The sequence below is a fragment of the Phyllopteryx taeniolatus genome, chromosome 2 (genome assembly GCF_024500385.1).
Source record: "Phyllopteryx taeniolatus isolate TA_2022b chromosome 2, UOR_Ptae_1.2, whole genome shotgun sequence".
NCBI classification, from domain to species: domain Eukaryota; kingdom Metazoa; phylum Chordata; class Actinopteri; order Syngnathiformes; family Syngnathidae; genus Phyllopteryx; species Phyllopteryx taeniolatus.
Window position 1 is genome coordinate 550,327 of NC_084503.1, and position 13,426 is coordinate 563,752.

Sequence of the window (13,426 nt, forward strand, 5' to 3'; positions counted from 1 at the left end):
ACTAATTCCCAGTTATTTTCCATCATTCCCATGGAAAGCTTCCAATTTGTAATGTTTCCCAAATTCCACATGAACATTTGCCTTCAACTTCCACAAATGTAGCGGAGCTGAATATGTTGTACAAGTGGAGCGTTCTGAATAATCCTGTTTTCCCATGCACCTTAATTGTAGAAAACTTTACAAGCGGTACGCCTTTCTGCGCTGTGACGATGAGAAAGAGCAGTTTCTCTATCATCTCCTGTCATTCAACGCAGTGGACTACTTCTGCTTCACCAATGTCTTCACCACCATCAGTGAGTTGACCCAATGACCTCTTTGGTTCGCTGTTGATGCAACTCGGCCTGGCCGTCATCCGTCTCCTTTGCCTTCCCAGTGATCCCCTATCACGTGCTGGCGGTTCCCAGTAAGAAGCTGGGCGGCTCCATGTTTACGGCCAACCCTTGGGTGTGCGTGTCCGGCGAGCTTGCCGAGACGGGCGTGCTGCAGGTCCCCAGGAACGCTCAAGAGATCACTTTCGAGGTTCGTCTCATTTTTTGTTCCGACTCGGCCTTGAACGACGGATGCTTTTTTGTACTCGACTAACTGTACTGGCCACTCGTGCCGGAGTAGCATCTGCCCCGTTTGCCCGCCGATTGAGGAGTATCCGCAACATTTGCACAATCGACATTGTCCCGGATGATCGCGCTCCTCGTCACTTGAAACCGCATCCACTCCTTGAAGTCTCGGCGCCCTTTGCACGATGGTCATTGCGCCGGACTATTGCAAAATGAGTCATTCAAAAAAAAATGTACCGGCATTACCAGAGAACTATTAACCCTTTATTGCTCAGTGACTGTTTTTTTTTCTTTTCTTCTCAATGTCTTCGTGTCTCCAAAGCGTTCTCTGTCAATTGACCGTCTGTTGTCGTACACGAGCGCCTCCGACTCCCGGAGACAAATTCCTTGTGTGTTTTTTCGACATACTTGGCAAATCAAGAGGATTCTGATTCGGGTGTGATGAAAGTTGAGTCAAAGTCAATTAATGGATGAGCTCATTGATATTTGATCGGTTATTAACGATGTCAATGGAGTGATTTTTTTTTTCCTTTTTTTCGCCGGCTTCACAACAAGACATATTTTGAGCCAAATCAAACCAATCCAAAACACAGCTCACAATTCCACTGGATGTAGTCGCTGTAATGAGTCTTCCGCAGAACGTTTTAGTGCGGAGACGGCAGCAGACGGCCCACTTGTTATCCCTCCGTAAATTGCCCGATGACAAAAACACGCGATGAGCTCTTTGTCCACTTCGAGCTTTGAACGCCGATGACGCGGGCGGGGCAGTCGGCTTGTCGCTTCGACCCCTAGTTCTGACGCAAATTCTTGAAAATGCATTTTCAACACTTTCATTTCAGATCGAGATATCAATTTAACGTAAGTGTTGGACAGCAGTAAAATAAAGCCGTTGCACATGTGACGCCCCCCTCCAAACTTTTCAAAGTCGTGCTAATGGCTTATCCTCAATATGCGCTACTCATTTGATTTGAGTGCAGCGTTTATCCATTAGTTTTTAAATAATGCTTAGAACCTTTTTTGTCCCCCTTTGTGTTGGTATTAACGTGCTACATTTACCGAAGTAACGTTTTGGATCAACTGTAGTAGTTTTCATACAACCTACTTTTAGCGCTGTGTGGGTATTTCTGTTAAAGACCCTGTAAAGTGGGTACAAATGTCTTATAGATTTGACACGGCGTAGAGAAGAGTGTTGTGATCAAGTCTGCCAAATATGAATAATTGGGGGAAAAATACGAGTAAATAGAACGAGGCTGAAAAAATAGAGACGTCCTCAATGAATTACTCTTGCCTGTAATTAATCGGAGCACTACGTTCTAGTTGAGTCGCATGATTGTAAAGTAACTGTACTCTTACTTGAGTACAATTTTGGTAACGCTCTCCGCCTCTGGTGTCGCCCCAAAGTTTGAAGTGAACACGTCGCTTCTCTTGCAGTGCCAGAACCTGGGTAAGCTGACCACAGTGCAGATGGGGCACGACAACGCGGGTCTCTACGCAAAATGGCTGGTGGAATGCGTTCTCGTCCGCAATGAGATCACAGGCCACACGTACAAGTAAGCGCAGCTTTTGGAAGACAACTCGCCTCGACGACGACGACGACGACAACAACAACAACGAAGCACAAGACAAACGCGCACGTTTGCCGAGCAGGTTTCCGTGCGGCCGGTGGCTGGGCAAGGGCGTGGACGACGGCAGCCTGGAGAGGATCCTCGTCGGGGAGCTGATGACGCCCAGCGCGGAGAACGACGAAAGGATGTGTCGAACGCCGCCGATGCAGCAGTCGCCGGGGATGATGAGGAGATTTGTGACCATCTCGCCCAATAGCAAGCCAAGTAAGGAATCAGGTCATCTCTTTTCATTGTTCATCTTTTGGATTGAATTTGAATTCAAATGGAATTTTGAGTTCCGAACATTTGAATGCCTCTGTCGAAAGAGTCCCTTTGCGATTGGGATGCGAAAAGTGTTTTTCCGTTTTTATTTTGTCAACTGGCTGGGACTTCCCTCATCATGCCTCTCTTCCTTCTCCTCTGGCAGAGTTAAACACAGGACAGATCCAGGAGGGAGTGGGAGAAGCCATCAACGGGATCGTCAAGCACTTCCACAAACCGGAAAAGGAGGTGGGAGACGCTCGTCTAGACGGGCCTCATTGTGTCCTTCCATTATTCATCAGCAGCATTGTCCCCCGGCGATGCCCGAGCCACTGCGCGATCGCTTTCCGATCTTGAACGTTTCAATCTCACGCAAATTGTCTGACCTAGAATGATGGCCTCGTATTCTCCGTGTTCCGGAGTCACTGGCATTTAGCGGCCGGCGCAGCTGATCCGATCCCTTCAGTTCCTGTGAATCTAAAGCTGGCTGTGGATTTTGCTCTCACTTCTCTTTTGCATGACTGCCTCGGTGGCGATGAGGCGCTCATTTCTCTCGTCGTCCAAAGAAGGTCCATTTCTGTGGCTTTATCCCGTGTAGGGCCGTATTTGTCTATATTTTTCCGATTAAAGCCCGCCGCACACCGAGCGATGCGGCTGAAACTGAACCCTTACTAGTTTTTACGATTTGATATTTAGACGTGAAGGGTTTCCACTTGACCGCGATGGAAAAGCTGTCTTACAAATACACTTGTCTCTTCTTTCTGTTTTCTCCTTCTTCCTCTGTTTGTGACAATCCTCTTTTTCCTTGACCATCGCGCCATGTTTTTGTGGTTCATTAGAAGAAGAAAAAAAAACCCCAGCCGGGAACGGTATACTGTACGTGGAGCTGCGAGACACGAGAACGGGTCGCAGTTTTTCTGTGGCGACGCATCAATTGACGTGCGGCGCTCAATCACTTGATGTGTGGCGAAGAGTCGCCAACTGTCATTTTTTCACAATGGTCGCTCAGCGTCCGGCGGGCCTCGGGTACTTTGTGGCCTTAAAGTTTTTCATTATAGCTGTAAGGTACTTATTTGAAGTACATCTTCGTACAGGCAAGTTGCATTCTTTGGTGTAGACCAGAGAATGTGTAGATAATCAAAGTGTCTAACTATTACTTCGATGCTATGTCCACTTTGTCATGTGTATGTTTTGTCTTGAAATGTTGAAATGAAAGTATGATAATCCAAGAAATGAATGTCAGTTGTATGTGTTGTTTTGACTCTTGACAGAGAGGCAGTTTGACTCTTCTCCTCTGCGGGGAGTTTGGCCTCGTCTGGGCTCTGGAGCAGGTTTTCCAGCACGGTTTTAAATCACCTCGACTCTTTAAAAATGTCTTCATCTGGGACTTCTTGGGTGAGGCCCTCTGTCTCTTTTCAATCCAATATTGCCTCTTTTCTACATTTCACACTTCATTTGATGAAACAGAAAAGGCACAAGTGTACTTCGAGAGCGCAGAGCAGCGGGACGGGAATCCGGATGAGAACTGGCAAAGCCGAGTGCGCCACTTCTGCCGCTTCATGCGCGCCATCAACAACACGTCGAGAAACATCGGCAAGGATGGAAAGTTCCAGATGCTCGTCTGTCTGGGTGCGAGGTAGGCAGGAGACATCTGTTTGTATTGAACAAGCCCAAAATGGCGTCGACGATGAATTTGGGCTTTCGGAGGGACGCTGAGGTTAATACATACACACACGTGTGTATGGTGCAACAGCACACCTTTGAGTTGTACAATGACCAAACATGTTACAAATGTTAAGTCCTTCCCTTATAAACATGGTCTACCCAATGGTGCAGCTGGCATCTTTGGTCAATTGCCTTTGAACACTCTTCATCAGAATGTAGGAGAAGAATTATTCTTTTTTTTTTTCCAATTGCTAATTGAAGGTCCACCATGTGCTCCCCCAAAAAATGCTAACATTAGCCAACAATGCGCTGTTTTTCTCTCAGGGACCATTTGCTGCATCACTGGATTGCACTCCTCGCGGACTGCCCAATCACGGCGCAGATGTACGAGGACGCCGCGCTGATCAAGGACCGCTCGCTGGTCAACTCTCTGATCCGAGTGCTTCAGACGCTGCAGGAGTTCAACATCACCCTGGAGTCATCGCTCGTGAAAGGTGTCGGCATTTAAAGCAATCGCACCAATTCAGTCAACCTTTTATATGCAGGAACAGACGACATATTTTGGCTTATGTTAAAGATACTGTTCCATTTGCCATATCTTGTATTGTGTGCAATGAGCCTTTTCAAATCGGTTGTTTTCTCCCACGATGATGCGGTTTGTTTTCCATTCTGAACCATGGTTTTCCACATTATTGCCAATGACCTTGCGCTACAATGTCGTCTCAAAATAGTCAATATCAATATACTGATATTGTCATTGTTGGAGTGAACTGCTGACTATGGCTGTATTTAAGGGGACGTGGGGTTGAAAGCTGTTCATATATTTTATCAGAGAAAAACAGTATTATTTTGGCACATCAGTCAGGTTGCTTGCTCTGTGGTAAACTCTGATTCCATTGTCATTATGCAGAGCTTAAAGCAAATGTTAGGGGTATGCTTTATAAGTATGTATGTGACAGGGATGGAGTTGAACTGTGGAGCCTTCAAAAGAAAAAAAGAAAAAATTTCCACGGCAGCCTTTTCTTGGGAAATGTATGCAGTTGTTTTTTATGTGAAAGACCTTTATACCTTCAGTGCAGAAAAAAGGCTCCTCCTCGCATGAAAACGAGACACCCTATCCCAGGATGAAAGATATAAGAACAACGTCCGCGCACTTTCTGCGCACTGACGGCCTTTATGTAAATCGCTCCCACCGTCATCCCAACCCGCTCAGGGGGGGAAAAAAATAAATCCTTCATCCCCCTCCTTCTCCTCCTGCAGCCATCCATAATGGGAGCAAACATGTTGCTTTTATTGCCCTCCACCTTATTTTGTTGTCATGGTTTTTATGCTATGCAATTCTCACAGCAGGTAAATTGCCCCTCCTACAAAGCCAATGACGGCGGGGTCAGCTGAGGTCACACGACGCCACCTGAACTTGTATGTACAGAGTCGAGATTTGATAATTGAAGGACTCCTTTTCTGTGCCAACAGTGTCTGGAATGAACTCCTCCCTGTATGACTCGTACATGAGCATCTTGGAAAAGATATATTTTTGTTTTAAAAAGGAAAAAAAAAAAGCGGCTGTACATTTATGAAATAGCTGTGCAATGTAGTGTTTACTAAGTGACAGACCATGTACAGTGTACAAATATATCAAGAATAAAAGCATATGTAATGTCATTTCAGTGCATTTCAAAAAATATAACAGTTTGTCAATATGATGTGAAACATGTTTTGATTATACATCACAAAATAGAACTGCGATACTGTTAGCCAAATAGCGTAAGTGCCCAAGTACATATTTTTTAGCTTACTGTCTCTGTCAATCAAAAATACAAATGTGCTTAGCGAATAGTGTTTTTTCCTTCTCTGTCGTCCAGGCAAACTGGACTCTTCTTGTTTATTGAACGTGCGCAACTTTTTGGTTTTGCGACAACGTTCAAAATTGATTTGGGCAGTTATGCTATGAGGCTAACCATACACGAATTCAGGTTCAACTGAATTTATGGTTTATTTTACGAAGATAGCAACGTGTAAACTGTATTTTTGCACCAGATATCAATGTGGAATACCTAAAGATGAGTAACTTTTACTAAAGCTCCCGCAAATATTTCGTGGGACTTTCAATATGGTCGACGAAAACTCTTTTCATGCAGGAACATGTAAACAAACTCGTTCGCGCCATGTCAACTGGCTGTTTATCTTTAAAGCCGTACACGTGGTGGCTTACGGGTATTGTAGTTTTTCACACGTCCGTTGACAACACTCCCGCGGAGCTGCTCACCACAACTCCCACAATTCCGCTCTTCTTTGCGAGTCTCCCATTGGTCGAGCCCATTTCAAACTCTACGCCCGCACGCCTTATATGGTCACTGTGCGCTAGCGCGCTTCATTTGGGTTTTTTATGCAAATCAGATTTTAATAGCCAGCTGTATGCGGTCATAAAAACGCGCATGCGTAGTGCGTCACAAGAAGAAAAAAAAAAAAAACGGCCAAGATTCAAAGTTTTTCCTCGGTAAGTCTCTGTTTATTCCTCGTACGTCGCAATGACATTGGTGAAATTGTGCGAATGTACTTAGAGTGAAACGAAACGGGAATGTAGTTGAATGTCGACTCCGAGGTTGCGGCGTGTAGTCGCGCACAAAGAGAGCCGCCGGCCGACAATGGACGTGAACGGCAGCATGGCGCGTCGTTGGCTGCGGGGAGCGGGCTAGCCAGCGTGCTAGCGGCTAACAACAATGAGCCCCGTTCGGCGCCGTAGCGGGCAAAAAGTTTGAATTTAACGGGAGCGAGCATTCTCACGCCACGTTTCGCCTTTTTCGCCCAACACGCGCGACTCGAGCGAATTGCTACAAAAAAGCCAAAGCAAAAGTTGTCCGTGTCACGACCAAGCGTTTGAAGGCTTTCAACTCATCGCGGGTAGCTTTTATTTATTTTTTTTTTTTTGTCTTTTTTGTCTTTTTTGGTCGCTGCTGTCTTTCCACTCGGTCGTCGAAGGACACCTACGGACTTGTATTCCTTTTTTTTTTTTTTTTTTTTTTTTTTTGCTCGTGTTCTCTTAACGGCGTCGCCTGTTGACGACTTGGCGCAGAAGCGACGTCGGTGTCACTTGGCGGGCGTCCCCCCCTTTGCACTTTGGCTTTTTAAACGAGTGCTCCACATTTCCACATTACACGCTTGCGTGTGCCGGCTCACCCGGTCTCGTCCAATTATTCGGGTACTGCTGTTGGACTGTAATTTCAAAAACGACCCAATCAATAATGAAACAAAGATCGTTTGCTGTTTGCTGGGGACCGCCCCCCTTAGCGCCTCTTTGCCAGCGTGTGCGGCACACATGCCGCCCTCGTGCCCGTTCTCATCTGTGTGCTTCTCGTCCAGGTTCTGTTAGCTGCGCGCCGAGCTCCAAAAGAAGGAAGACGATGTTTGGCTTTCACAAGTCAAAGATCTACCGGAGTAACGACGGCTGCTGCATTTGCAAGACCAAGTCGTCCAGCTCGCGCTTCACCGACAGCAGTCGATATGAAGACACGTTCCGCCTCTGTTTTGGGTAACGCGTCACTCTTGTGCTCCTTTTATTTGGTTAACTTGTTTTTGCACGCTTTGACTCACTGTGGTTTTTTTTCCCTTTTTTTTTTTTTTATTATCCCCCCCAAAGTGTGGAAATCAGTCACTTAGTGCGTTTCAGTTGTTTGACTTTTTAGTAGCATGTGTTTTTTTTTCTCAATTGCTGGTAACTGTTAGTCTTTATACTGTTTTTGGTTAATTGTATTTATTTAACTGTAATTAGGGTGCAAACAATCAATGAACCGACGACTACTTTGATAAGTGAATTGTTTAAAGCCATAGTTTCAATTTAAAAAATAAAATAAAAAAAATTCAAATCCTCTGATTTCAGCCTCTCAGCAGTAAATTTGTCTCAGATTTCTGCGGTCCTCCATGAAAACAGACTGATTATCTTTGCGTTTCATCAAGACAGCACATCTTTTTACTTGTATCAACAGTTTTCCCTATTTTCATAAAAAAATATAATACTGGATAGTATCTTACGGAAAAGAAGTCTGTTCGATCTATTACGAGAACAATGCAGCCATATTATGAATAACTTGTAATTGATATAGCAGCCCAAGAAGTGTCCAGTGAGCCATGGCTATTTGTGCAGACTGCAAATAGCGAAAACAATATTCATATTTTGAACCGCCAAGAAGTGGCTATCCAACTCGTAGCTGTCCAACTTTCATCAGTACCAAAGAAGTAGCTCTCGCTGTGTGGTGAATACATCACTCCCTCTCATGTGATATCGTTTAATTGTTGTTTGTGGTTTGATATATATATATATATATATATATATATATATTCTAAAAATATTTAAAAAAATGGAATCGTGGGTCAGAAATGGAGATAAGAATCAAATCTCAACTTCGGTATGTACTGGGAGAGCTGAGTATTTAAAAACACAATTTTTTTATTTTTTATTTTTTTTAGACTTTGTGTAAAAGGCTTAAGAACCACTGCTTTAACGCGTGCGCATTAATAGGCTGTCGGAGGACCGCGTCGGCGACATCTGCAATGCGTGCGTGCTGTTGGTCAAGAGGTGGAAGAAACTACCCAGCGGCTCCAAGAAGAACTGGAACCACGTAAGTCACGTTTGCCCTCTCGGCAGCGCAGGCGGGAGCTAAATGACGTGCGGAGTTAACGGACGTCGTCGTCGTTTTGGCCGACCCGGCGCAGGTGGTGGACGCCAGAGCTGGTCCGGGCTTCAAGGTGACAAAACCCAAAAAGGTCAAGAACGGTGATGGCAAGAAGAAAAGCAAGCTGAAACGGCTTCACAAGTTAAAGAGGCAAAGTGAGTATCTCATCCGCTGCGATTGCGGCCGGCGTTCGGGGTGGGTAGGCCGTCGGGGTCTCCCCGCACTTTTTCACCGCGAGACAAATTAGAAATTAGCTTTCTACCCCAGACTCAAACTTGCTAAATTCCGTATAATCTATTGCGATTGCAGAAACTAATAATAAAAGACGCGTCGACCTCTTACAACAACCGTTTGGCAGAAACGGCTTTTTGCTTTTTGAGTAGCGAGAAATAAAAATAAGAGCAGTGGTTCCCAAAGTTTTTACACCACGTGTAACTTAACTTTTTCTACGTTCTTGTGTCATTTCTAGCTTCAAAAACAGCAACTTAGCGCTTGACCACGGTAAGAAACTGTGCATAGAAGATTGAAGTCTATCGTCAGTTTGAAGAATTAGATTCCTGTATCGTCAAAACCATGGCCGATATGTTTGCGTATGTACTGAACACACGATGGTAAATGATATTGCACATTTGAAGAGTACAGTCAAATATGTACTGCGAGTGTAATGATACAATCAATATAGACGGAATGAATGAAAGGATGAGTGGCCTGCGTAATGCTCCGGGAAATGTTCACCTTACACACTGTGGAGAATTCATGCGTTAAAAATAAATGGTATGAAGGATGTTGTTGGCAGTGGAGCGGAATGCGTCTTTTGCAGAGGAGCTGATCACAGTCATGTCATAATTGCAGAAACAGTTCGCTGACATGGCAACACACAAAGGATAAAGTCTGTTCAATTCTCGCTAATAAGGATAGATATCTGCGGCCTTCACGGGTACCCGATACCCGCTATGAAAATGTAGTTCAGCGTTTCCGATTTGTGTTTAGGCCTTGCTAAGCTAACCGCCGTTGAGAGTAAAGGACCGATGTGTAGCGTGGCAAATGTTGACCAAATGTTTCGTTTCGGTTCGCGAGCAGACTCGGACGCTCACAGCACCACCTCCAGCGTGTCTCCCGCCCAGTCGCCCAGCTACAGCAACCTGTCGGACGACGGCTCCGACGTAGAGTCCAAACAAAGGCGTTCCTCGCCTTCCGCTTTCTCTTTCTTGGACCGCTCGTACTGGAAAAGGTAAGAATTTAGATCCGGCCCGACGCATCACTTTAAAAGCAGATCTGCGTCAGATTCCGAGAGTCTTGCTGCAAATTTCAAATTGTCCTAGGTAAAAAGCAATGATGAGGTTGACATATTTGAAGCATCTTCTTGTAACTTGAAGCGCATTTGTACCGGTTCTCCGACTCAAAGGCTCCGTCCGATACCACAGACTGCAAAGGATGCTCTTGAAAACGGATGCCGAACCAGGCGGCGGCCGAGTAAACGCAAATTAGCAACGGTGTGATGAAAGTATCCCTTCAGTTTTCTTTTTTTAGCGTGTGGTATTCTCACAAAGCACGGTTGTTCTTTTTACTCGCTTCATTTCATCGGTAACGCGGCATCCCGCAATTACGTGTAAACCCACCAGACTACGTTGTGTCTTTTCTTTCTTCGTAACGGCTTGATCAGTCATCGGTACTCTTGATTAGCAAGTTCTCCAATCTGAGCTGTGCGCACGCGTGCGTAAAGTGGTATCGGCGTGCATCCCTAAAGTCGGCTACGTGAGCCGCTCACGATCCAAAGTCTTGCAATGTCGTTTCTTGTCATTCGCAGGCAAAAGATTTGCTGCGGCATCGTGTGCAAGGGCCGCTTCGGGGAGGTGATCATCGATCCTCGGCTCTTTAAGCCCTGCTGCAATTCCAAAACGCAGAAGACGCTGGCGGCCTCGCAGGTTCCCTCGCTGCTTCCGGAAACCCTGCCGCCGCAACTCCCGGAGGAACGAAACCTGGTGATGGCGCTTGTTTAACCGTGGCACTCATCTGGAATTTGTCTCCAGTGGCAGACTTCCTTTTTTCACCTTCTTTAGATCAGTTGGTTAGTTGTAATTGCCCCCCCCCCTCCTCATATGGGTATTATTTTAACTTTTGTATAGTTTTATTATTTTTTTTTTTTAATAAATACAAAAATGAAAAAAAATTGGGGCGGGGGGTCATTAGCCCTATTTATAGGATGAGGAGAAAATATTTGCTAAGACTCATTTTGTTTATTTTTGGTTACCTAGGTGATTCTTGTTCTTGTTCTTGTCACTTTCATTCATTCATTCATACATCAAGACTGTTCTATTTTTTCATGATGTGCATTTTGGAAAAAAACCAAAAACACCAGCTACTTCTAATGCCAGCTTTTTCTGTGGTTTGTTTTTGCCTCTGTGTTAGTTATTCCTCCACATGATGCTGTAAACGTTTATCCTGTCTGTTTCACGTGTGACTTTTTTTAGTACCGAACACACGAGTGTGGCAGCTAGCGACGAGCAGGGATCCAAATTAGAACTGACTATTTTTGTAGAAGAAAGCAATTGTGATGTTTTTGACAGATGAAGCATATCACAATTATTATTGTTTTTGTTTATTTGTGAGGGGCACATTGATCTGAATAGACGTGATTAGAAAATGCATGCAGTGCGTTTCTCTGCCTTTTGGGGCAGGGAACAAATTGTGTATTTATTTCTTTTGTACAGCTGCCAATGAAAGGACTTTTTTTTTTTTTTTTTTTTTTTTTTGTAAATACAGTTCCGGTCCACGCAAACATGTTCTGTTTACAAGAATGGCGATCCACGACTTGTGGTTTTGGTGTGAACCCAGGTTATCATTCCTTTTCGACCGTTGTCCTAAAATGTCATTCAAAGCTCTCGTATTTTAATTTGGTACAAAGTTCAGGGAAAGTCAAGTGTAATATGTTCGAAATCGCAGGCGTAGGTGACAGCATGCGGTTCGTCACTCCATCTGTCCAAAACTATGCAGACGTTTTGAATGTGCGGCTTTCTTGTCACGCGCCCGTTTCCCCAAATTGACTCATCAGCAGCATCCGTTGTTATTGTCCCAAATATGAGTAATGTTCATGATGCTCAGGTTGCACTGTGATAGCCACGGCGTACTGGCTCTGCTCCTATTTTTGTATTTTTGTAAACCGTCAGAACTGGGCTTGTTGCGGCAGGGTTATTTGATCTTGTTAAGGTTTTCAGTGAAAGGAGAATGGCTGGCTCCTTTTTAAACTGCTTGATAAACTTGTTTTTTTTTGGCAGGTGCATTTTTTTAAAGAGAGCTGTGCCTTAATTCCATGACCTTGTCTTTTAATTTATATTTATTTATTGCAGAATTGTTTTGGTTTTTTTTTCTCCTGAGATAGCTGGTGTAGTGTTTTTCCAAATGTTTTTTTTGCGCACTTCCCCTGACCATGCAAGCTTGCAATGTTCCCTAGAGTTGTACTGTTGTTATAAGCTAAAATAAAGTCAAACGGTGTTATTGAAGTGTTTGTCCTCGCCGCTAGATGGCGCCAAATACCTATTATAATAATAACCGTCACGCTACACCTGCCACTTGGTTGCTAGTCGTTTTGGTGTACTGTACTGTCATTCAGTGTCTGTGTTAGTTTTCAGGCACACACAACCACCAATATACAAGCACTGGGCTTTAGGTGAAATTTCACGATGAAGCTAAAACATCACTATAAACCTGACAGATGAATTTAAATAAATCCGAAAATTCTGCTTCGCCCTAATGCTGGAATGCAGCATTACAACAAAGCTTTCGTGGCTTCGATATGATTTAGGCTAAATGCTTGTCCGGCCTCCTCCTCCTCCCGTCCAACCCCGCGTGCTTTCGCGATCGACCTGCGTGCTGTTCATACATGGCCCCGCCCGTTCGTAGGTAAAACACGTCATGTCCGACACGGCGTTTTAAAACGCCAGCAAGTGATTCAGCGCGGGAATGTATAGGATAGTCACTACATATAAAAAAAAATGGGTGGAAATCTTGGGAAAATATAGCAAGATGTGTCAGAAGCGGATAGGCTAAATCAGCATTCGGTCAGCTGCCGTTCGTAGGTAAAATACATCATTTCCGCCACACCGTTTTGAAACGCCGCCAAGTGATTCAGCGCGGGAATGTATAGGATAGTCATAAAATAATAAATATTGAAAAATATAGCAAGTAGCGGCTTGGGTGAAAATTGCTCTTTTTTTAACACATAGTTGTGGATGGATTGTAGCTTTAATTTGACCATCTCTAATCTCCAATGCACACGTCCAACTAATCAATATTGCGCTACTTTTTGCACAGCTTGCTGTTCTCTAACAAGGATCTTAATGTCAAAGTTCACAACGGGTGTTTCATCCATTTTCTGTCGCGCTTCTCCTCACGCGGGTCGCGGGCGTGCCGGAGCCTATCCCAGCTATCTTCGGGCGGGAGGCGGGCTACACCCTGAACTGGTCGCCGGCCAATCGCAGGGCACATAGAAACAAACAACCATTCGCACCTACGGGCAATTTAGAGTCTTTAATCAACCAACCACGTATGTTTTTGGGATGTGGGAGGAAACCGGAGTACCCGCACAAAACCCACCGAGGCACGGGGAGAACATGCAAGCTCCAAATCTTTTTAAAAAATGTGAATTTTGCTGTCCAGCTTGTCAGCAAAAAGT

General features: G+C 44.6%; 2 protein-coding genes across 7 annotated transcripts in view; both read left to right on the forward strand.

Annotated features, from left to right (window-relative positions):
- The window catches only part of dennd5a (DENN/MADD domain containing 5A), a 31,478-nt gene extending 25,694 nt beyond the window's left edge, over positions 1 to 5,784 (forward strand). For all 5 annotated transcript variants that reach the window (XM_061750581.1, XM_061750590.1, XM_061750600.1 and 2 more), the window contains 8 exons: positions 172 to 293; positions 374 to 519; positions 1,986 to 2,104; positions 2,202 to 2,383; positions 2,586 to 2,668; positions 3,691 to 3,814; positions 3,887 to 4,055; positions 4,409 to 5,784. In XM_061750581.1, the coding sequence (XP_061606565.1) occupies positions 172 to 293; positions 374 to 519; positions 1,986 to 2,104; positions 2,202 to 2,383; positions 2,586 to 2,668; positions 3,691 to 3,814; positions 3,887 to 4,055; positions 4,409 to 4,592 (1,129 nt within the window). In that variant the 3' untranslated portion in view covers positions 4,593 to 5,784. The remainder of the gene's footprint in view (positions 1 to 171; positions 294 to 373; positions 520 to 1,985; positions 2,105 to 2,201; positions 2,384 to 2,585; positions 2,669 to 3,690; positions 3,815 to 3,886; positions 4,056 to 4,408) is intronic.
- A 645-nt stretch (positions 5,785 to 6,429) lies between these two features.
- sinhcafl (SIN3-HDAC complex associated factor, like) lies at positions 6,430 to 12,254 on the forward strand. Of its 2 annotated transcripts, none has more exons than XM_061750627.1 (6): positions 6,430 to 6,581; positions 7,445 to 7,613; positions 8,601 to 8,700; positions 8,795 to 8,909; positions 9,835 to 9,985; positions 10,562 to 12,254. In XM_061750627.1, exons 2-6 carry the CDS (start codon positions 7,486 to 7,488, stop codon positions 10,752 to 10,754), a joined length of 687 nt encoding a protein of 228 aa, XP_061606611.1. In that variant the 5' UTR covers positions 6,430 to 6,581; positions 7,445 to 7,485; the 3' UTR covers positions 10,755 to 12,254. The 2 variants fall into 2 exon arrangements, with proteins under 2 accessions (XP_061606611.1, XP_061606612.1); XM_061750628.1 differs by lacking the exon at positions 6,430 to 6,581 and adding an exon at positions 7,117 to 7,283.
- The last annotated feature ends 1,172 nt before the right edge of the window (positions 12,255 to 13,426 follow it).